Source organism: Egretta garzetta, unplaced genomic scaffold, assembly GCF_000687185.1.
Source record: "Egretta garzetta isolate BGI_Z169 unplaced genomic scaffold, ASM68718v1 scaffold467, whole genome shotgun sequence".
Lineage (NCBI taxonomy): Eukaryota > Metazoa > Chordata > Aves > Pelecaniformes > Ardeidae > Egretta > Egretta garzetta.
This window is the reverse complement of record NW_009260196.1, coordinates 25,505-50,275: the sequence shown is the minus strand read 5'-3', so window position 1 is coordinate 50,275 and position 24,771 is coordinate 25,505. Positions and strand designations below refer to the sequence as shown.

Below are 24,771 nucleotides of genomic sequence, written 5' to 3'. Positions count from 1 at the left end.
CAGTTCTCTTTGATCTCTGTACTTAAGAAAAGTCATTTGGAGGGGTTTTTTTCACCAACTTCATAGAGCACAAGAATGATTGAAAAATGGATTTGCAGTACCATCTGTACAACTTCTTTCTCTCCGCTAGTGAAATGTCTCTCTACATCTGAAATTCAGCAGTGTTTTAGTCTGGGAATATTTGACTTAACTCTGCAAACCATCAAGTTAGATCAACTTAAAAAATTGCAAACACCATTTACCCTTTTATTTCATTTAAGCTAAATTGATAAAGCTTTAAGTGAAATTACATTAAACTTTATATGTTTGTGCTATTTTTTGACAGACTTAATGTCTGAAAACTTAAGTCTCACTTTTTCTAAGTTTTTCACACTGCTAAAGGAGAGGAAACAATTCTCAGAGAAAGTGTAGATGTGCAACTCTAACAAAGGAACACTTGCATATATGAACTCTTTTTCTGGCATTAATTATCACACTGGGTAGATCTTGTGGTCATGTTCTGCTTTAAGATATTCTGTGTTCATAATTTTACATACTTCCTATTGTGCCAGTCATGTCTTTCATTCTGTTACTTCATAGTCTCTATTCTTTGAATGCTGTTGTGTTTGGCAAAAAGAAAAGAAGAAAAAAACACAAACGCCCCGCCACCACCTTCCACCCCTAATTCTGGAAAGTCCATACTGATAAATGTAGGTTTTCTCAATTGTACATCAAGTTGCAGTTCTTCAGTTGTGATACAGCATTTTCTGGCAAAATGAAGGCAGCCTTGCAGGGCTGCTTTGGCTGTGTCTTCTGGAAAGCTGTTCCATTACGTTTTTACAAATTGAATGGAATAAATATTTACTGCTGCAATGAAAGTTTTACATACGTACATTAGGCTTTGAATAAATAAAAAACTTTGAGTATATCACATGTAAATACTGATGGATCTTCTTTCAAAGTGTCCACCCTGGGATGTGTGGTTCAAAAACATTCCCTGAAGTGCTGAGGTGCATGTGTCTTCACAAAACGTGTGCAGCTCATTTGAACGGCTTTGTGGATTAGATGACTGTTGTCTTTACAACACTTCCTAAGGTCTCTCTAGTAAAATAAACAGAAGACAAACAACTTTTGTTTAAACAGTGCTCCAGATGAGTACAAGAGCAATTTATGCTTTCTCTTGTATTTGTGAGTGATGATCTTTAATATTCAGTGTTCTTCAACAAAGAACACAGTAATTCTGTTTGTCATTTCTTGTTATATCAGAGTAGCCTGAATGCCCTGCTTTTGATTACTAATTTTTAAGTCCTGGGGCTCTGGCATGGACTTAACTAAGTTGCTTTTAAACGCTCTTCAACTTTCAACTTTACTGTCTGTGAATTATTGTGGTGTTGAAGATTCAGTAGGCTAAAGCTTCACTGTGGTGTGCGTCAAGAAGCAGAGGTTAGGGGGAGAGGTACCATTACTTGAAATAGAAAAACCAATTCATTCCAAGGAATAATAACGTATTTGTGTGTATAATAAAACTTAACCTTTCCTTGGTTTTGCTGTAAGAAAGAGTAGGAATGAATTTTCCTTTAATGTAAAATAACAGTGAGCAATTGATTGTTGCCTTGTGTATTGAAGAGGAATATTGCTTGCTTTTTGGGGGGATTCTGTATTTCTTTCCTGATGGTTAGTTAAGAGAATGTTCTTTTGCTCATTGCCCTTAATTGTGCTTTTGCACCGATTTTGAGCAATCGACCTAGTACCTGGGAAGAATTCCAGTTGTATTTGCTGGTATTTAACCAGGTAGAAGACAGAAGTAATGATAAGCTCTTAGACTTCTTCTGAACTTTCAGATTCTGTTGTCTTTACTAGATTCGCAGGACATGGAGAAACCTTAGAGACACAGATTCTGCTTTTCCTTAGTATGCACGTCATTATCATCACTGCGTTAGTTTGAGCTGAGCAAGTCTTCTCCCTAGAAAACTTGAAATATGTACTGAACTTTACAGATGTTCAGCACTTTATTTCTGCAGCTGAGCACGTTTTTGTTGCCAAGTCAGGGCTTGAAATAGTTACACTAGTGTGCACGTTTGCTACAAATCCAAAACCTTTTTCTAATCTCTTTACGCTGCCTGAAAGTGATGAGCACTGCTGCTACTACCTGGCTGAGGATTTCTGTTGCAGGTGTAGTTGAATACTGCTGTAATGCTGCCTCTGGCTTTTCACGTGTCCTGGCGCAAAAGAAAAGGACAGGCATCACGACTGCACCTTCTAGCCTGTGTGTTCTGGAATTCATGTTGCTTAAATGCTAATGTTAATAATTTGGAGAGCATGTGGATGTAACTTCTAAGGGAGTCTTTGTGCAGGTCGAACAGAATTAGGCTTGGTTTTCAATTTGCTCTTCCAGAGCAGCTCTTGGTATTTTTAGTTCACACCTGTAAGGCATAAGAATGGCCTTGGAATCGAGTCGCTTTCAATGTTAAGAAAGAGGCTAATTTCTTTATTCCCCCTTCTACAGACTGAAGTTTCAAGCTGGAAGCTTACCAAGTTTTTCACCCCATAGGACAGAAAGCAGCGACAACTGAAAGTGACACCAGAAAAATGGAGTAGAAAATAAGGCCTATTTTGTTTCTCTGCAGTTGAATATTTGTCTCTGGAAAGGACCTAATGAACCATCAACTCCTATATCCTGGTGCCACCAGCAGTCACTTCATATAGGTCTTTTCATAAACTTATGTTCCCTCATCTTAGGTATTTTGTGCTAGATAGCCTTATTAGAAAGCTTTTTAGAAATTCTTGGTTTTGAGATGACGGAACCTTCAGATTTCTACTCTAGCTGCTTTCACACCTAGCCTTTACTCACCACATCTTTAACCAACATACATGGGTTTTCCATTTCCCATGGTCGCTCTGGTTTTACTTCTGTGTATCTGATCTCATTTGACTTCATTTTTCTTGAGCACAGGTGAACAGAATTGTAAGGAGTACTCTGGATGGGATCCTGTCAGGTCCTATTAATACTCGCCTATGTTCAAAGCAAATGCCTCTCCTAATGCATCCAGGTGTTGTATATGTCTTTTTCCCTTTTTGTGAAACTCCGGTTCAACCTAAAATCTTGCCTTAAGTGTTGGCCTGACGTTCTAAATTGTCAGCTTAAGTAATCAAATATTTTGGTTGATTTAGTCTCCCACTACCATAGCTGAAATATCTTTAACACGTATCCTTTTCTTACTGCTGCTTCCTCCTTTTTTTTTTTTTTTTGTTGTTCTTGTTGAAAGTAGATGAATAGCCAGAAAACCTTCTATTTTTACTTCTCAATTTCTATTCCTTTTTGACAGGTCTAAGTAGTTTTATCTTTTGATCTTACCTTAGCTTTAGGTTTTCAAACTTCACAGGTGTGTTTTTTCACTGGTCTCTCATCCTTCTTAGATACTCCGTGCTTAAACATGCATCTTTTGAGGGAGATGAGGCAGAGATTATCAACTAATTACTACTGGGATAATTCTCTAGAATACTTTCCCTCATTTCAGGTAGAAATCCCAGTTTGATTTTTGTACTTTAATGTGGATTTTAAGTTTGTAAGCTCCAATTTGGTTCTGTTTGCTTTCGTAACTAGTGCCTTTAATTTTTCCAACCTTTTCCATTTGCAGTTAAGAACTTTTTGGGGGGGATCTTGGGGTTTTTTTTCCTCCCCGTTTCCAGTAATAGGAAGAGAGCCAGATTTAGACAATGCAAGATGTCATTAGGCAGGAAGAACTGGCAAATAAAAGCATGAAGAGGGCAGAATAAGAAGCCACAGCAGTGGACGAGGCATGGAAAAGAAGAGAAAGGACTAAATTGTGATGTGGCTTGGGAGAGAAAGGAGGTATAGGGACTAAATGGGGAAGAGTGAATGGTTTTCTGCCAGTTTAGTGAACTGAGTTACTCATATGCACACTTAACTGCCAGGACTGCTTCAAAGATTGGTGCTCAGGGGTGGTGGGATTCTCCCGTAGTTAGGCTCAGCCAACATTTGAAACATTTGGTGTAAGTGATGGCCTAGAACTTGTCAGCTGCTACAGGAAGAGTGAGTTTTGGAACGCTTTTGGAAACCGTAGTGTTTATATCAGTGGAGGTGGATTGACAAGTGAACAGAGGGGGTTCCAGAGGGGAAAGAAGTAATTCTTGGGCATAACTTCACTGGTGAAGTTGCTGGGTTTTCTGATCAAGTAACAAGAGTCATGTAAACCTGGATGGAGGGGAGAGGCTTTGACCAATATTTTTGCAAAATGATACAAGCATGACAGTAAGGCCTTAAGAGCATTGAGGTAAGAGACTAATGCTTCTAAACATAGTAAACGTTGCGTGTAGAAACCGTATACTTAAACATAACAAAAGACATTTATGATTGTTTGAATGTCATAATAATTTTCAAAGCAAAACACTGTTTGGCTTTGTACTGTGGTATAATACCATCTAACTTTCTCATGCTTTTGTCTGTGTTTTCTCCAGGAGATGCTCTAGTTGCTGTAAATGATGTTGATGTGAACTCTGAAAACATAGAAAGGGTTTTGTCTTGCATTCCAGGTCCTATGCAGGTACAGTAGTTGAACACCTATTCCAAATGTCCTCTGTAAAAAATTAATACCGTTTCTAGCCTTTTTCCCTTAGGAAAGAGAACTTAGGCAGTCTTTTTATTAGAACTTCCTCAGCTACTTTTTGAACACATTTGATTGACTTCAGTCAAACTTCAGAGTAGAAATTTGAGAGTTTTAATTCTGGTAAGTTTTGTGAAAATAGGTAGTTGCAACTAAGTGACTCAAGCCAATGTCCAACTGTTACATATTCTGTTTGTCATCAGCCAGAGTCAGAAAGCACGTGCAACGTTGTACAAGAGGTAGTGGCATACTTGTAGGTTTAGACTAATTGTAATGCCTGATTTATTTATTTTTTTGCCCAATGTGAGAATCAAGGTATTCTGTGCTTGCAGAATTCTGAGTATTTGGGTTTCTCTATGAGAAATAGTACATACATAAGTGAAAAATCAAGTTTTATTATTTTTCCTGCTCAGAAAACAGCTTCATTATTGTGTTACCACTTGCATAAAATTTAATTACTTCTTGTTGAATACAGGGAAGGAACTCCTTTGAGACCTGCACAAACTTTTAAGCAGCTATAGTTGTAGTTATGGGCAAAGATAGCAAGTATGGTTGCTTTGAGAGTTGTTATTTTGAACACCCTGATCTCAGCAAATGAAGGACAAGGTATATAATACTGCGATGCCCTGCTCCTGGTGGCTAATAGGGCTGGAGATGTGCAGTCTGGCAATAGCACGTGTGAAGCAAGATACTGAGGTCTACCCTAAAAATAAATGTCAACTGCGGAGTAGTAGTGGCTTTTTGTCAATTACCATCTTAAAATGGTAATAATTGTTATGGAAATACTGAAATAAAATAATTATCTCTTCATCGGTATAAGAGAGACTCAAATGACAAGAGAGAAGCCTGAATTAACAAGTACTGCTATTAAAGAATATTTAAAAGCATTCAATTGGAGAAATTAATACTGCTTTCACATTTAAATAGAAAAAAAATTCTTGAGTATTTAAGAGCTTTTAAATCAAATACTTCTAAGATCTTTCAAAACTGAACAGTGATAAAGATTGAAAGTAGTCAGTGATAAAAATTGACACAAAAAACACACCCCCAAAACGTGATCAGTAATGTTTCTTCCCCCCCCAAACCTACTGCATATATCTTCTCTTCTAGCTGAATAATAATTTTGGAGCTATGATGGAGAATTAAACAACTAATAAAGAATTAGATAGCTATTTCAGAATTAAACTAGGACAGTGTCAATTACCTAGGATGTTAGTAGCATAAAATTAAGTATTTTGAATTATTCTGCTTAAATCCACTTCTTGGTGGACAGGAAGACAAGGTACAAGTTGCAATGTAGATGTGAGATGGAGCAGGTTAAAATTATAGTGTCTCGTACAGTATGTCTGTAACCTCTTGGTAGTTTTTCTACAGGTAGAATATATGAGGTGATAATAATAGAAATGTTTTACTGTCCAGAGATAAAAAGAAGTGCAAATTTTAGGTTTTGTTAAACATGCTCCTGTTCACAACTTACGTAGTAGAACTACATCTGCAACTGCAGTAAGATTGAGTACTCGTATGTCAGTTTAGGAAGCTTTCCAAGATATTTGACAGTATGAAGCTTGCCTAAGCTACCAGAGTTGTGGTCAGGTATTGGCAGAGCTCCATGGTAGAAAAACCTTGTCTTGCGTGTCTTTGACCAAATATGGAGTTGCTGTAACTGTTATTAAATACAGAATGATTAAAAAAGCAGAGATTATATAGTTTATCTAATTGTATCCGTGCTAGATTAGAGTATACATATTACTTGTTGCTAAAATGCAATGCAACCCTTTATATAGTAGTTACTTTTAATGCAACATTAATGTTTATGTTGTCAGTAAATCTGTCAAGTAGACAGTGATTACTTGAAATGTAAAACTGTTTGTCATGTTGGCTTTCCAAACCTTTTATTAAAGTGCAATTATTCCTTTTTTTTACTGTGCAGTTTGAGTCAAGCCAGAAGAGTGATTGCTGAAATAGACCAGTGGAGAATTTAAATACAGAGTTCAGGGGTTTTTTTGCAGCGTAGAACACTGTGTTCATGCGGCTGAAGAAACAGAGGGTTGTTGTTTCTGAGATTTAGTAATAAAGACAGCTGTTACACAAGCAAAATTGTTAATCTAGTCTCATTCATCATAAGTTGCAAAATAACAAAAAAGATGTTGTTTAAAGCCATTTTACTGTAGTTATAAGTTACTTACATAAGCAAAGTCAATGCTCTTCCAGCTTCAGTGTTAAAAATTACTGGAAGTCATTTCAAAAACTTAATTATGTAGATTTTCTCAGTGGCAGAATGTGGTATAACATCTCTCATAATATTTCCAGAATTTGGTTTTCCTGACCTCAGTTCAGGCAAACTAGCTTCTAGGCATGTGAGGGCTAGTTTAGTGTATGTATTGAGCAATAGAAGTCCAAATCCTACATCAGTCTTTTTTTAATGGCAGAACCGTTTCTGTTTGGGTGCTTGCATGTCACCTCCTAAGATAAAGTCCTAATTCCGATTAAAGCATTGCATACCCTATTCAGAAGTTCTATAGCAGTCACTGAGTGTGACAGGACAAAGCATATACCCCTCAGTCAATGCTTGATATAGTATGATAAAGTTATATTCTGCAGTCTACACAATTTTACATTCCTGCAATCAAAGTAGCTGCTGTTTCCTATCACCACAGGACAGAGAAGACAGAATAGAAAGGGGAAGATATGCTAGAAGAATATATTTTTCCTTACCCTCATACCCGGAAGTTGCAGAACTATTTTACCCAAAACTTTCTGAAAATATTCAGCCTGAGGCAGACATTCAGAATCAGAAATTTCAGCCTGAAATTTTGAGTTACAGTTGAAAACCATAAGCACATGGAAACCAGAGACTTAAAACAGGAAATGGCAGGCAATCTTAAAAGGCAGGCAATGCCACCAGCTCTGTCTATAATAAAATCCATATTCTAAGACATACAGCTTTCTTGCAGATAAGCAGAAAGCATGCCTTTCTGGGGCAGACCAACAGTCTAACAGCTACGTTTGCTTTCCTTACACTGACAAATGTTTAAGTAAAGAGTATTAAGAAACAAATTAAATACAGAGTGACCTTCCCATCATACTTTTCCAGCAGTCAATAGTTAGGGTCTGGTTGGATCACTTATAGGTTTGTACCTTCTCCTTTTTTTAATCTAGTTCTAAAAATTCCTTTGACCTCCACAGCATCCTGTAGTAGTGATTTACACAACTGATTTGCATTATGTTCATTTTTGTTGGTTTTCAAACTGCCATCTAATTAAGTGTGTTTCATACCCCCAGGTTCCTGTGTTATGAGGACTAGCTAACTGTCCATGTCTTATTATTCTTTGTATCGTTCCATGACTTTGGAGAGCTCTGTCATGTTTCGCTTCTGTCACATCTTTCCTAAGTGGGAAAATCCCCATCTATGTACCTCATAGTTTGCTGTTACTGTCACCTTCATCAGTGCCTTCTTGCAGTTTGAGTAAACTTTTTTTGAGAACTGTTCTAAGTACTGAGAATGTGTGCATGCTATGCATTTATAGAGTGGAATACTAATACTTTCTGTGCTTTTCCTGTTCTTCATTTCCTTTTCTGGTGTGCAGTGAACTTTATTTTCTTTAGAATTTTCTTTAGGAGCAATGGAATGGAAGTTGTGAAAGATTTAATAGTCAGTATTTACAAAAGGGTACTTCAGTAGTCACATATTTAATCAGATCCTGTGCACTCCTCAGGATGAAGATTCATTTCTCTTCCACAAAAAAAAATAAATGTTTTTTTAAGGTATGTAGAAATACAGTCTCTTGATTATTTTCTGTTACAGCATTTTCCAGCCTAGATGGTGTTTTTCACTCCTAAGTTTTTTTGAAGGCAGGAAATAGATTAGAACTTGGGCAAAAGTAGAGAGGAACAGAAAATGTCATGTTTCAAGCTGCTAGATAGAATCAAGAAGATTTGGAAAGGAACTTGTAGTCAAATTGTGAGGGGAGATCTTTCTTAAAATACGGTGACTTCACATCTGAGTGATGTGGCCCACGGTGATGTGGGAGGCAGCATGGATGCCTACAGGATGAGAGAGAGTTAAAGTTCTCTGTGGCCCAATTTGTTTTGAGCTCTTGCTTGGCGGGCTGTATGGTTGTCTCTGAAGCAAGACAGACTGTGTTTGTTGGGTTGGATTTTGGTTTGGTTTTTTTTAAATTAAGAGACTAAAAGATAGACTGGGGCAAGAATTACATCTGTGCATCGTTAGTGTAGAGACTGTAGCCTAAGTGTCATGAATAAGTGTCCACAGATAAGATGTAGAGGAAGTTAAGAGAACTAACTACTAAGCCTTGAGGAAATCTGCAAGAAGTTAAACAGGGTATGAGGAGAATCCTCTGAAATACATGCAGATGGCGTGACAAAGGAAGAGAACCGAATCGCAGAAAGCCAGAGAAGAAAACATACGTCTACAAAACTGTGAACGATCAAGTTACTGGGTCTTAAGAAGCTGCTGCTTCTTAGCTGGATGTTTCTGCTCCTCGAGTGCTGTTAACATGCAGCGTAATGAATTGAAACGGAAATGATGAGGAGAGTGAGTGATGAGTTACTGTCAGAAAAGAAAGTGCTAGCACATGGCAGGAGTGCAGGGTTGAATGCAGTGCTGTTCCAGAGAATGGGAAGAGAAAAGAGAAAAAAGCTGATAGCAGCCAAAATAGGAGAGGAAAAGATTAATGAGATGTGTTGGGAGGGAGTAGAGTGGAGGGGGAGGAAGGCAGCCAGTGACATAAATGTTGTAGCTGGAAGAGCTGATGATGGCACTTCTCTCTGATCTAGTTTGTCAGGCAGTGGGTGTTTTAAAGTGTCATTATTTCTTGCTGGCACTCCTCTCTTTAAGTATGTGTATACACGTACACAATTACGAAAATATAAATTATCTATATTTAAAGATATAAATTACCTCTGCTTGGGCTCTTGCAATTTATTACAACTGGGAAAATAGAAACCTTTTGTGTTGCATCAGTCATTAGGCTGAACTGTCACTGACTGTAAAGAAAAGCAGGATTTGGTGTGATGTGTTATGTTTGGAATTTCCCAGTTGATAGGCAGGTTAAGGATACTTTAAGGCAGACAAACAATTTTGAGTCAAAACATACGAAAGAGGGAACTGAGAGTGTGCCTACTTAGTCCAAATAGATACATTTTCAGTCACTTTGAACAGTGATGAAAACTGAGGTGCCATCCAAGAAAAGAAAACACTATTCTCCTTGGAAATTACCATTTTATGCTCAGTCAAGAGGTAGGTGTTTCTCACATACCCTTCTTTCATACTTAGGATGAAGTGTTCATTCATAAAAAAAAATAAAAAATAGAATTACTCTTTCAATTCATAACTACTGGAACAACGAAATTATTTTTGTAAGGTAGCGCTCATAAAAAGGAGATCTGTAAAGCAAATGGTGAAACATATTTCCACACCAAGTTTGGATTTTGTGTTGCTTGTAAGCCAGGAAATATGTGTTTATTCGAAAACTCCTGTTATTTACTTTATTTGGGAAATAAAGAACAGTAAACCTCCTGCAGCTTAATCATCTAAATTTTAAGTTATTTTTTAAGACAGAATGCTCTGATAGTGCTTGGATTATTTTTGTTTCTTCTGAACACATAAAAAAGCAAGTGATGTAAACAATTTTTATGCTTCTTGCTAGTTGTGTACAACTGTTAAATATGGCAACAAAACTTATTTGCTGACTTTACAGTTTAAAAAAAGAAGTTAACGTAGTGAAAGCATCGGCAGATTGAAAGAATTGTTACTGAGTGTTGCAAATTAAGACTTTGGCAGTTGAATGTCAATTGATTTTCCTGCACCAATGTACCTGTCAGTGCGCTCAAAAAAAGCAAAGAAGTGCTCATGAAGGAACCTCGAGGACGAAAGTGCTGACATTTTGAAAGAAGTCATATGTGGTGTGTGTTTCAAAAGCGTGGTAATGGGTTTTGTGTTCAAACAAACCCAGAGCAGTAAGTATATTTTTCCATTCTCAAAACCATAAGAATTAAGTATGAAAACACACCAAACCACAGGCTTACTCACATGGTTCGTGGAGCATGTAATAGCTGGCTTTGTCCTTAATAATGGAAGGTTACGTAATGCTGAATATATAATTGGTTTTTTTTTGAATGCTTAATCTTTGTCAGTAAAGCTAAGAAAACTTAATCTCTTAAAGGGCTCAAACTGCATTTATTTCACCTGATATTAGATAAGTACAGCCTCATTGTCCCAATAATTAATTATCTTAATAGGTCAAACTTACATTTGAAACGTCAATATTTGAGCCTGAAGGAACTCAGCAAAGGTGTAAACGGGCACAGTCAAGCATGAACAATCTGGTTCGCCTCTTGTGGGGAGAAGATAGCACGGACCTCCAACAGGCTATACAAGATGTGCCTCATATTGTTATGTTCCTCACACTGAACCTGGACTCTGAAACATCGAAGGATGAGGTATGTGGCTAACTGAGTAAAACTGAGGATGAAAGGTAACAGCCAACAGCAGCAACTGCTATGCCTTTTGATGTACGGGGAAAAAAAATCTCGCTAATCATTTTGAGTAGTGAATAGTCTGTAAAATGTCCATTTTGATAGAAACAAGGCCTGAAATCCAGGGGGGGAAAAATGAGCATCGCTGCTGACTAATTGGACTCTAATTGGACTTGAAATCACTTCAGTGCTGCTGAATGTCTTTACATGAAGTGCAGGCTAGAGGTGGTAACAGACAAAGCAGAGATAATTTCACAAGTTGGTTATTGTCTCTCAGATGCTCACTGTGGTGTTTTCAATGCGCTTCTCAAACTTGAACTATGAAATCTGCCTTGTCAAAAAAAATTTTCCCCAGCAGGAGCTGTTGGCAGTCCACGTACATAATCTGGCTAGCTCCTCCTGTTTTGAAATGCTAACGTGCCTTTTCTTGGAGGACTCTTGCACGTCTGCAATCAGCTCTTAATTCTTGCTTGGGCAACATTTTTGAGCTACCGAAGTACTTTTCCTTTGTCCTGTAAACCTTGCTTTCCTATCTTTTTCCTTTCTATGTGCTTCAGAAAAATTTTGCTGGTGTACATGTAACCCATTGTAAGTTTGTGTAGATGTTGTTCATGATGTAGCCATAGCTACAAATACTCTGCTCAGAATGCACCGTGGAGGGCTGAGCTTGGCCTCTTGCCTGACCTGAAAATGACAAATGCACAGAGTGGACTTCTTAGGAACCGACTTTTGGAAAAAGACTCTTCTCCCCTTCTGTAAATTCTCCTAGGGTTTAGCAGTGTGCCCCAGTGCTCTTACAATATCTGTAATGGGGAGACATCAAATGAAGCACAAGTTTCGCCAGTTCCCAGGGATTGGGGCGGGGGGGGGGGGAGCGGAAGAAAGATGTTTTGCTTTCTCTCCCCTGGAATTAATCCTTAGATCCAGTCGGGTGCTCCATCCCTTCTCTGAGATGTCTTTATGGTTTTTGATACTATTTTTCAACTGATAGAAGTCTGTATTGCTCTCTTGGTGATGTGTAATAGAGGAAAAAGTGTTACAACCACACATAAGAGTTTCATTTTATTCTCTAGAGACAGGACTGGGGAGGAGAACCCTAGAAAATTACATTATGTGATATAATATGCAAAAATTGTTGTGAAGTTTGCAGAGTCAAGTGTTTGAAAGCTAGGAAATGACAGAATTATGGTTATTAATGTAATTTTAATTCAGCCCTTTTGTACTTATGCAGCATGACACTGTCTTAAGTATTACGTTCTTTTTGAAAGATGCCTGTTGTGCAGAGGACAAGATGGACAGATGAGAGTGTACAATTATGGCTTATTAGGCAACCATAAATCCAGTACTTCATATCTCTGGAGTACTTGACTTTGCAATATAAATCATGCTCTCAGCATACTGTTGTTAAGGTAATGTATGCTTCGTTGCATATTACAGCAAGATACTGATACTGTAAGCTTTGGTTTGCAGTTCTTTCCAATCCCATTTAAGAGACTGCAGTTTTTCATGGGAGGTACCTTCAGCAGAGATTAGTTTATACAAGTCTCTCTTATAATTACCACCTTTTTTTATAGCATTGCAACTAGGCAAGGTCATTCTGGGCTCTTTTTTCCCACCTGGAGACTGCTTCCATTAAAGCATATGATACTGCAGTATTTTTCTGCTTTGGTATTTCCCTATGATAAAAATTAAAAGAGCTGATTTAACTGTGAATTAAATAAACTTAAGATGCTTTATCAACGTTCACTTACGTATTCCAAATATTCTTTTATTTTTTTTCTTCAGTTCTAAGTTTGTAGTCTAAGACTGCTGTGTTATGTGGATATTCCAGCTATGGACAATTGCTGTAGACTTAAAGACCAGTGTTTTCTTGATCACATAAACTTTATGAAATATTAAAGAATTATTTCAGGGCCTCTGGCTTCTCTGTTGGTAGGTGAGGAGATATGCAAATGCCTAATTGCAATTCCTGCACTTCAGAGTAAATGGAGTACTGCTTTCTTGCCCCATTATTTCTTTACGCTCTCCCAAGAAACAGGATTAACCCTGAACGTTGAGCAGAGGTAAAAGAGGGATTGTAATGCACTTGTTCTCCCTTCATACCATGGAAGAATTGTTTCCTGAGAAGTCTTGGAAGTTATGCAGCCCCAAACAGCCTCTAATGTTGAGAGATGCTTTGCTGGTGTAATCAAGCTCTTTATAGCATTTCCTAACAAAAGAACGCCGCCCTCTTCAAGGCATTTGTCTTTAATTTCATTTGGTGAACAGTAAGCGACATTTATCCTGTCGATGTGCTGTTCCAGATTTAGTTTACAGTAGGAACTCAAATTAGCAGTGAAGTTGTTACACACCTGCCTATGCCATGTTGCACAATAAAAATGTAACGATCCTTTACTAAGCTTCTTTACCCATATCCCAAGGAGGTACAGAATGCAGATCACATCCATGTAAACAATGGCAACTAGGGCTAGCGACTAATTCTTCCACTTGTGAGCTTTTGGCACCCAAAAATAGAATTAATGAGCTCTAAGACTTGTAAGCTTTTTCTACTCAGCTATAAAGGAAAGTAGTATTAGAAATCATTTAGGATGTGTGTATGCATGTGGGGAGCGTCCCGTATGGGAACAGTTTCAATGAGTAAGGTTGATTTTTGTCTTTTTTTTTTATGTTTTAGTTCAAGGTAGGTATTACAATTATAACAGGTTATTTGTACCAGTATACAACTATAACATCTTTACGTCTTTGAATTGATTTTGACGATACCATGTCTTAAAAGGAATAACGATCATGTTCCTCCTACATGATAGTGTTACTGGAAGCATGTGTTTCGCGTACTTGCAAAGTAAGCACTACTGAGTAGCTGCTAAGATGGCTTCGTTCATGCAGACACTGACTTGTACTTTCTGTAGCATTTCTCTCTGATTTTATAATTTCTGAATTAATCTTTAAGAATTCATAGTTGTCTTTCATCTACGGTTTCGTTTTTAATCGTATGCAAGATGCACCTTAAAGCCTCTATTGTCAGTGCGCTGTATTTGAAGATTATAGGTTTTCAGCTGGTTGGCATCATGTTTGACACAATTTCTTTTAGCCATTTCTTGTGGTGTCAAGACTGCACTTTTTTTTTCCTTAAAATGTTATTTAGGTTCAGTTTGAGAAATTAGTAAAATAAAAATAGGGAAGCTGTTTGATAAGCCATTAGTTTAGATAGTCTGTTCAGGTTTGGGTTTTTGGGATGAGGGAGGGTTTACATTTTTTTCAGAAATGAGCTACTTCTCATTTATTAATTCCATTGTCATTGGCCTATGAACTTTCGCCTTGCTTTGCAGACAGCTGATCTTGTACGGTGGTATGTGCTGAACCTTGCTAACTCATTAATATATATATGTGTGATACAGCTATGACCTTTTGTTACAGTTGTCTTTTCTTTCCCTGGGAAAGTGTACAAATTCTCAAACGAATTTTGTGTAAAGGCCCCAGTTCATAGTGAGAAGAAAAGAAGGCTCGCTCTAGCCCTTTGTACTGCTGTAATTAGAAAATGGCAGGGTTTTTTTCCAGCTGAGGGATTGATTCAAGAAAAAAAAGTCCTTGTCACTAATGAGCATTTGAAAATAGAGCTAATTAAATTGGATAAGAATGAAGAGTTTGCCAGGTCCTTCTGTAATGAAACTTTACATTCTTTTAATCTTGATGAAGGAAAATTTTCTAATGAGTATTGGCACTAACTGGATGTGCTTAGTGACATAAATAGGAAAGTTAATCATGTCTGTGTTTCTTTTGTTTGTGTAGAGAGATAATTTACTCTACCCTTTGCATTGCATATGCTTAATATTACATGCATTATTTCTGGCCCATCATGATTTGGCAGAAAGCAATAAATGTGGGGAATCATAAGTTTGCTTATTACTATATTTTTATGGTTGCTGAAATAATTAATATAAAATTTTTGAAAATGCTTACGTAAAAAATATTTTCAAGAACTTAATAGAAGAAGAAAAATAATTGTCACAAATATTTCTACTGATCTTCAGTTTCAAGATGACCTCTTTAAGAGTATGCTGACAGATGGTCAGAGGTTTGGTGATAAAATTGTTCATGTTGTATATGTTATTTGAGTATATACCTCAGTTATCTTTTGTGCTATATGTGTAAAACAATTAGGTAGGGTTATAGAGAAAGATTGGAATTTTCAGATTCTTATTGTTGGTTTTGAAGAGCTATATGTTTGACTACTGAAATCGCTATTTAAATATTGAAAGAACCATACAAATATTAGCTATCTCTTGGAATCAGATTTGTTAACAGTGTACTTTAAGCTGTAAAATGCAGTGGTCATACTGTTTGTTATTTTATGTTTCTCCATATAATAATGACTCTAAGTCCTACTTTTCTATAAAATAGAAGAGTTAAAATTGTCAGAAACATACATGTGCATTTTAAAACTTTCCAGTATGCCCATGCAGACCACAGCTTGTTTTGATACCATGTGAAAGTAGATAATAAAAGCTTTCATGTTCAGAAAAAGAAAAATTCATGCCAGGAAAAAAATTTGTCATCTTTATTTATGTGGGGGGGTTTTTTTTGTGATTTTGTTTTTGGTTTTGCTTTGCTTAACTAACAGCTAACTTTCTTCACAGCAAGAAATTCTTTATCAGTACCCCATATCAGAAGCATCCCAAAAACTGAAAAGTGTGAGGGGAATATTTCTCACACTCTCTGACATACTGGAAAGTGTTACTGGTACCCAGATTATCAGGTAAAAGTATTTGAAATGTAATATATTACTACTTCTATTATTTTACACGTATGTGTACAGAAAAACACACACGGGTCATGCATCAAGTTCTAGACAAAACAAGAGTGACTCTACCTGTTGGGCAGTAATGTTTTAACTAGAACAGCATGCCTGAAGTTGGACTGCTCAGCCTGGGTATATGTTCATTTGGGGGAATTTCTTTGCCGTGAGCAGCAATGACTAGAATTTTTAGTTCATTGAAATTGTTTTTAGATCCCTTCTTAGATCTCTTAAAACATCCTTATCTAAACTGGGATCCTCTGGCACTGTACTATGACAGACATGAAATTCTACAACAGCTTCAATCAAGTTTTATACAATTTTTTAAAAGATAAAATGTAATTTAGTTAAATTCATGAGTGCCCACTACTTTTAAATTAGTTTTATTTAACGTTCAACTTGTGACAGCTGAAAGATCTTTATATCCACAGACTAGGACTCTAGTAAGAACTCTAGTAGAAATGACTCCTGAGTTTTTGGAGCGATGTAGGGGTGGCAGAGATATGTCAAGAGATTATTGAATATTTAAAGGTAGATGATTTTCTGATGGAATAATTAGAAGTGAGATAGCAGGTATCGCTTCTCAGTTTCACACCTCTCCCCATTGAGAATCAGTATGAGTTTCCGTCTCTTGGGGGGCTCAGGCAAGATTCTCTTCTGCACATCAGTGCCTTGTGTGTCAGACACAAAACCAGGATGGGTATAAAAAAGCCAGATATAAGTGGGATTTCAGGCCTCAGAATACAGAGTGCAGTAGTGAACAGCATTGGCAATAAAAGGAATTCCTTAAAAGGCTAAAAGCCTGTTTAATACGTTTAAGTTGGTTTTCCATTGATAAATTTTTCCTTAAAAAGCGTTCTTGAAATGCTTTTGATTTTTTTGCTTACCAGAAAATTAATACTGGTTAATTTACTTTTGTTTACATTTTGTTTGTTCTAATTTATTTTTTTCTCAGACTTGTTGATATCCTGCTATTTTCAGTAAGACATTTTAACCATGCTTATAACTTTCTAGTTCATAAGTTACTGAAAGTCACTTACTGATTTAATGATCAATAGGAGTGTGGATTGACTCAGTTAGCAGCAGGTATCAAACACAGTCTTCTCATCTTTTGCTCATACCAGTATTTTAATGCAATGCACATTAATTAGCACTGAGGTATGTTAACACCTCTTAAACGCTTATGCATTAGTAATGGAGTTCTTCCATATAGAAGCATTTTTGGACATGTCCAGATTTTCAAACACACCCAAAAGAAAAATCAATCCATTGTATGATGATCTATACCTATGGTATCATCACAAAACCAATACAGAATTCCACAACTTCAGTTCATCTTTCCTGTTAAGGTTCTCAATTTCCCATTTTTGAGTTGTAAAAATATAAAAGCATTTCTGCTGGTCTCTGTGGACTGTCTCATCTCTTCAAAAAATATCACAGATAATGCCCAGCTCTCTATGAAGCTTCTTCTGTCAGAAGAGTAAATCACAGTTATTGTGTCTGTATATGTATTGTGTATCTTTTGGGATGGGGATGTTTATTTCTTTGTAGTTAATTGCATTATAACTATCTAACTTGTTCTGTTTGGAAAGCACTTTTGGTTATGTGAAGGATAAAAATTTTCTGGTGACCTGTGGAAATACTAAGGTATTTCTTAACTAGTGAGATGACACTGTTGTTTTATTCAGTACCATCAATTTTACAATATGGCTGAATCTGTGAAGCAAGTTAATCATAGAGCCATATCCTAAAAATTAAATTCTTAAATCTTTATTGATTAAACTAGTTACCCTTTTTTCACTTTGCAGCAGTGTTATCTTGTTATTTAAAATTTCCAACATGATAGTAAGAAAGGTGGGGTTTTGCTATAAATTCAGTGTTTGAGATACTTACAGACTTTGGTTTTAGCAGCAACCAGTACATGTAATCTGATGATCTGGTGCATAATGTATGGTTTACTGCTAATTAGAACATTGGGTCTAATTCTGTTTCATGTTCTAATCCACTCTGTGGTTCAAATGAAAGTTCTCTCTTCATAGAGCAACTTTTCTAGGCAAGGAGATAGCACGAAAGTTCAAGCTTATGCTTATCACTCGGGTGATGTGTTCAAATACCTCCTGGGCTTCTTGTCAAAACACGTGTGGAGTCTTTTTAAATGATTTTGCGAGTGATTACTATGTTCAGAACCTTCGTTAGTACCTCCAGTTACCTCACTGTGATCTGAAGCGGCATTTGTTTTTTAAGATGACTGTGGGCAAGGAAGACCTTTAAAGAGCATCTGAATCATTCAGAAGATGACTGTGGCACTTCAGTAGCGGTTGTTCATCCTTTATATTTGTATACTTGAAAACATTACTATGGTGTGATCTGTTTGGAAAAGAAATCAGAGTGTCTCTGAGTTTTGTAGTAATTAGTATAATTACCAGTAATCAATATAATTACCCAGCCCAGTTGCATGCGATTTATACATGAGCATAAGACTTTGCATATAAAATACATATAAATCATTCTAGCTTATAATGGTGGCCTTTTATAACTTCATAGTGTTAACAGAACTACTTCTGGTTTAATTTTTGTAGTTCCTCCCTTTTCTTATGTGAAAAACTGGTTCAAGTTGTTTATTGGAAAGAATCTGACAAGCTGCTTGTAATCGGCCTTCCTGAAGAAAAGTGAGTTTCAAATAAAATGTTTTATTTTCTTTTTGATTTGATTTTGTGTCCTATTATGTGTCCTCAAGTTATACTCTTCTATCAAAAAAGCAAGAAAGGGGAGGGCTTAAAATGTACTCTTTTTACTATAACTAGTTTCTATACCCATGATTCCACTTCTTTGATTGACTTTGTTGTTCACATCTTTTATATATACATTGTTAAGAGTTTCTTTTTCATTTCCTCTGAACAGAATAAGGTCTCATTAGATCTCAGAAATACATGTTATCTAGAAAACAGTAATTTTCAGTGTTTGGTAGAGTCAAGCTCTCATTAGAGACTACTGAATGACAGCAGTAATATTACATATTTATGTGTTCTAGGAGGACTTCTTTTCCCCCCCCAGGTTCACTATTGTCTGTGTTATCATGGGCAAGTCACTCGAAGGAAACCTCTCATACAGACTGATGAAGAATTTTTTGTTTGCACTGTATCACTAGTTAAGAATAGAGCACTTCAGAAGATGCCTATGCTTATTCATAGTAAAGATGTTATAAACATAGCTGTACATTTGAAATTTTGTTTTTTAGTGTGCCACTTCCTCAGTTGAGGAACATGATAGAAGATGTTGTTAGGACCTTGACATTTATGTACAGTTCCTTAGGCAGGTGAGTCCTTTCAAAAGTATTTTCTTTTCAGTCACTAATTTCTCATTGATGCTCACTGAAAAAGACAGATGGTGGCATTAATTTTAATGTTTACATGGAATTTCTTTGCATGTTCCTTTATACGTGGACAAAAAACAGAATTCTGTTCTTCTTGCCTTTTTATTTCAGTCTTAACACTAGTAAGACTCTGTTTAAACAGTCTTTGTTACTTCAGAAAGTTTTGTCCTTGATTAGGTTAAATCATTCATATAATCTAAGTCACTGTGGATGTCAACAGCACTCTGCAAATGTTATCCTTTGTGTTAAAGCACTGTCTGCAGAACATACTTATGAATCAGTGTTATATTTTTAATAAAGTAAACACTCCAGACTTCTCAACTTTATTTGGCAGAGTGACTGTCTTTTTCTGCAGTTGGAAATCGCCCAGAAAATTTTCAGTCTGATTGTAACCTAAATAAAATTGCCAAGGTAGGCTATTCATATGCTTGCATTCAATTCAGGGTTAAAGTGTGTATGCCATAGAGAAAGAAAAAGAATAATCTTAATTTTCAAAAGGATGAAGCTCATCACTGTCTCATCTTAAGTTGCTCTAAGACATCTACTATAATACTATACTGCTTTCAATTTTTCTTTGTTTGTAGGTACTGCCTGGATATTAGCCTAGTGATTTTTTTTTTTCTTCATGTTTAAAATTAACGTTAAAAAAAAAAAATCCAAACACAATATCATGCTGTAAAGAGACTTCTATAGCACGGAGGGTTATATAAACAAGCTACAATTTTCTCGATGTTATTCTAACTTGGAGTTCATGTTTGTTCAGTGCTTTTTGCCAGGTGGAAAATGTTTCTCGCCTGGATCATTTTTTCAACCTGTTCTTCCAGCGTGCGCTTCAGCCTGCAAGACTCAAGTCAAATGCCAGCCCCAGTACTCAACACTATGATACCTGCAGCGCGTTATTCTTAGACAATCTCCCAGGCTTGCGCTGGCTGACGTTGCCTCAGGAAATCAAGGTGATGCCATTTTCAGATCTCTCTAGAAAAACTTGCATATCAGAGGTCAGAAAATTGATGCAGGTATCTTCTGCTGTTATTCTGTAATTTACATAAGCGCTTTGCCCATCCCAGACCATCCATTTTCCTACAGGATCCTTTAGTTAAGTGTGGATCTACAGAGTCATTCCCACCGGAAACAGATTGCTATTATGAGTGCAGTTTGATGAGTTTAGTTATTTAGGAATTGAAAGCAAAGGAATTAAACTTTATATATATATATATATATACACACACACGTGTGTGGGCCCCTGTATGTAGCTTTAGGTTTGATTTTGACCATTTAAGTATTTTTCCAGGTAGAAGAAATTACTCCAGAAGTCCATGCGTAACTTGTAATTTAGGAGAGTTATAAATGACTGTTGCAGAATCAAAATAAATACCTGTACATCATTTGTTTGATACCATACAGGTATATTCTCTGCACCACTTCACTGCGTGTGGTTAGTTCACAATTAGAAATTGAGTTGTGCTATAAGCAGTAGTAAGACAAAAGCTAGATCACAGTAAACAGCATTATGTTAAACCTCATTTTCATTACTTTAAGAAGTTAAAATAGGGATTATTAGGATAACTGTTACAAAGTAATATTTTTAAATAAAAATAATAGATTTTATGTGATGGATAATCCCTGCCTAGTCGTCTTTGAATTGGTTTTTCATACACACTACAGAATTGATGTTATTAGACCAAAAGAGATAAAGGTGATATTTTCTCAATTTGAAACAATTGTAACAATTTTTGTACAAGGAGATTTCAGCAGTGGAGTTGCGAGATAAACACATTTCATTTATTCAGAAATTTATGGTATTACTTGGAATTACCTATTAGTTTGAGTTACACAAAATGAAAATTCAAGTCAGATTGAATTATGCAAAATGAAGTCTGCAACACAGGTTGCAACTAGAAAATCTTTGTCTTACTGGGTGACAGATTCTGTAACAGTTCCAGCGTAGTTTGGCTCTGCATAGATAAGCAAGTCCTAGCTATGTTGTACAGTAGGTTTTTTGGTTTTTTGTTTTTTTTTTTTTTTCAAAGCCCCTGTGGATATTTTTTGTTGATTATGATGTCAAATGTATTCTTCACTAACACAGCTGTGCATGTGTTTGTTTAGAAACAAATGACAATACTTCCCTTACTCTTTCAAAGGGCTTGTGGTTTTCAATTTTTTTTCTCTGTTTTCAAGTTACAGTTGGTTATAAAGTGATTTAGCATCACTGCCTAAGAGCTACGTGTTCCATGTAAAGCATTTCTAAACATGTTTTGATCTGACAGTAGGTTCAGGTGTAGATAACTGGGTGTCTCTAGGTGCAGTTTGCTGCTTTCTTTTCAGTTTTACTGCAAGTACAGAAATCGCTGTGTGCTTTCAAGACATGGTGATCATGAAATGATTGCTTTTAAGTTTCTCATTAGAAAGACCTTCTGGGACTTCTGTATGACACAGAGTAGATGAAAACTTTTTTTTTTTTTTTTTTTTTTTCCCCCCCCCCCCCCCCCATTTTCTCTGTTTTCTTAAATGAAAAGCTTTATCCTTGGAAGCCAGTACAGTCCACTTGGATAAATAAAGCATCTACAAGAAATTATTTTTTAGAGCACTAAAGCAAAAAATTTAAGCAGGGCTGAAAATCATCTAAGTACCCTGGCTCTCTCCTGGCTTTTCTTTTTTCCTTCCACTTTCTGTAATCTCATCAGTATTAATAGTTGTTATTCCCTTGTACATTTTATTAATGTTTCTTATTTTAATCCTGTAGAGTTGGGTTTTTTCCCTAATTAAGTTCTCAGCCTCACAGCAAAATAAAGTTAAAAATGAGGCAAAATGAGGCTTCTTCGCTTTATTGAATTTGTAGCAACTTGGGGTAGCATCCATCTCACCTTTTAGAGCTATGATATAAATGACTACAGGTGCTAATCCTGAACTCTTCCTATTATTTAATGGGGGAAAATCTGGTACTTTACTAGTAATTCAACTGCTCGACTTCAGCTGTTTACTTTAGTATTAGATGAATCATGCCTTAGGACTCCTGTGGCTTCATCTGTGTTAAATATAGAGAACCTGAAGTGGAAGGACTAGCTCAAATAGGGAATATCTACGCTGTAGGTATTTAATGAAATGCAATCTCATTCAAGGAACTAAATATATGACTAAGTAGCTAAATACTATTTATATCTGCTGGCCTTTAATGAGGCAGCCGTATCATAAAATTGGATTTCTTTTTCTACTTAGAGCAATCATTTGACATACAAAAAGTCTAATATAGATGGTTCCAATTGATAAGATGATTTTCCATACATCGCATGTACTTAAATTGCAGTTTGGTATTATTTCCTATATCGTCCTTCGTTCAGGGAGTGTTAGATATTGGGCACTGTAGTAAGGCACAGGACCCTTTAGATTATCAGTCATTTCACTTCAGGGCCTAAAGTGGATGAAAGAAAGATTCACTGCATTTCAATTTTCCATCCTCTGGCACGTTAGTGAATCTAGGATTCATTTTTGCCGTTATGATTTTGAAAGATTTTTCAACTCCCCAACTAGGAAGTTGTTTTCCATGTCACGTGAAGAGCTGCTTCCATATCATACTTGAGTCAATACGTGTGTGGCGGTTTTTACAAAACTTCACAGGAAAAAAGAAATCATTAAGATGGAATGATGTTTAGAATATGTTAATCTTGTGATAGTTTGGTTTTTTTAATGAGTATTTGCCATGATTTAATGCAAATGAAACAGCTGGGAAATTTTTAACTTAGTGTTTTCTTTCATGGATGGACCCAAAATATGTGTAAGCTTGTAGATAATATAGTTAAGGCTAATTCTAATTATTAGACGATGATTCTAGTCTGAGCTGACCACAAATTCCATTATCCAAACTTACTTCATGAGCAACAACAAAAGAAATAAACATTCATCAGCAACAAGAAAAGAATTGAACATTGTACTTACTGAAAATAAAGAGGCTGTATGATGGAAAACTGAAAGTGCTTCTCAGAATGGCTCTGCAAAAGGACTGAGTTTGGATGTTTAAAATGACCTTACTTCTGCAGTGGCATATTCTTTAATTTATAGGGTCTTTATTTGAGGATAATATTAACTAGGACTCTTGTGGTTTTCTGATTCTTCTGTTTAATAAGACCTCACGTACAATTTTCATGAAAGTGTGTTTGAAGGGGAAGGGGTGAAGTGGTAAGTCTTCCAACCTTACTATTGACCGGGTTTGCAGAGATTGAGCTCTTTCCACCTTGCCCCATAGGATGTGTCTGGATACATTTTTGCTAAATGTGCTTGAGGCCACTGTGTTGCCATGTTTTTAGTCAGGCTTCTGCTTTTGTGATACGTATGTACGAACACCCTGTGTTTTAGCTACAGAAGTACGTACTTGTGGAGCGTCTCAGAAAAGCTTCTTCCATTCTGCTAAATCTAAATCTGCTACCTAGCTGTAAAATGTAGAGGTGCGCACATGGTCCTGTAATGCGCCCGTCCACTCAATGGCAAAACACATGCCCCGTAACTGAAGGCAATAAAACGTTTATGCAACATGTAATTGTAGAATATGGTCAGTCAGCAACCTAATATATATTTGAAATGCAACTTAGTGCACCTCTAACTGTTGTCACGCTTTTTTTTTTTTTTTTTTCCTATCCAGGAAATGACACTTCTTTTTTTCTTGTATGATTTGGTGATCAATTTTTTTTTTCCTTCCATGCTTTTTTCTTTTCACTCAACTTTCTGTAGAGAGACTTGATTATGCTTTCTTCTCTAGTTTAGCTTGCAGGTTCTGTCTTTCTTGTAAAATTGTAGGTTTTAAAGGGATTTACAAAACAGTGTGGTTTATATTTATGATACTGACATCGCTTTCCAAAATTGTCTGTGATCATCCACATTTTCCAGAGATAGTTTGTTGTTGCAGAAGATGAAATTTCCGGTTAACTTCTGGTGAAGATCTTTATGTTCTGTGAGGAACATAAAACTAAAAATGTCAGTTTGTTGTTGGGCAGAAAGCCATTTAAATTTTAACAGGGGAAAAGCTGAGAGACTGGTTAGTTGTTGACTGCCAGCAGCCTTGCTGACATTTCTCTGTTTGAAAAACTGGCTGTATTTCAATTAAAGGCAGCCTGTTAATACAGCCCAAGAAATTTGTAATGATGGGGTTTAGGTTCTTTTCATTAAATAGCACATTTATGTCATGAACTTCAGTGCCTAGTACCATGTTCTTTAAAGGAAAGTATTTTTAGTAAAACTTCCATTAACCAACAGCTCTTGTAGCTACAGAAAAAAGCAAGCTTAAAGCGGTTTTAGTGGAACAAAGATAATGTGTGAGAAAGTTTTGGCAATTTCCATACGGACAAAAACTAAATCCATTGTGAAAAAGATTTTTCTAATAACTCAGTTGGATGCAACAGCTTGCCAGATTTAGAGTTGTCTCTAGCCTTCAAGGGGTAGTCTCTAGACCTCATGTTTTAAAGCATGCTGAAAGTAAGAGTGACATCTCCTTTATACCGAACAGAGGGTTC

At 36.3% G+C, this 24,771-nt stretch overlaps 1 protein-coding gene across 1 annotated transcript in view; it reads left to right on the top strand.

Annotated features, from left to right (window-relative positions):
* Positions 1 to 24,771, top strand: part of INTU (inturned planar cell polarity protein) — a 152,539-nt gene that overhangs the window by 114,648 nt on the left and 13,120 nt on the right. Inside the window, exons 6-11 of the mRNA XM_009642227.2 lie at positions 4,459 to 4,544; positions 10,866 to 11,066; positions 15,740 to 15,858; positions 18,477 to 18,566; positions 19,136 to 19,213; positions 20,034 to 20,223. Of these exons, the coding sequence (XP_009640522.2) occupies positions 4,459 to 4,544; positions 10,866 to 11,066; positions 15,740 to 15,858; positions 18,477 to 18,566; positions 19,136 to 19,213; positions 20,034 to 20,223 (764 nt within the window). The remainder of the gene's footprint in view (positions 1 to 4,458; positions 4,545 to 10,865; positions 11,067 to 15,739; positions 15,859 to 18,476; positions 18,567 to 19,135; positions 19,214 to 20,033; positions 20,224 to 24,771) is intronic.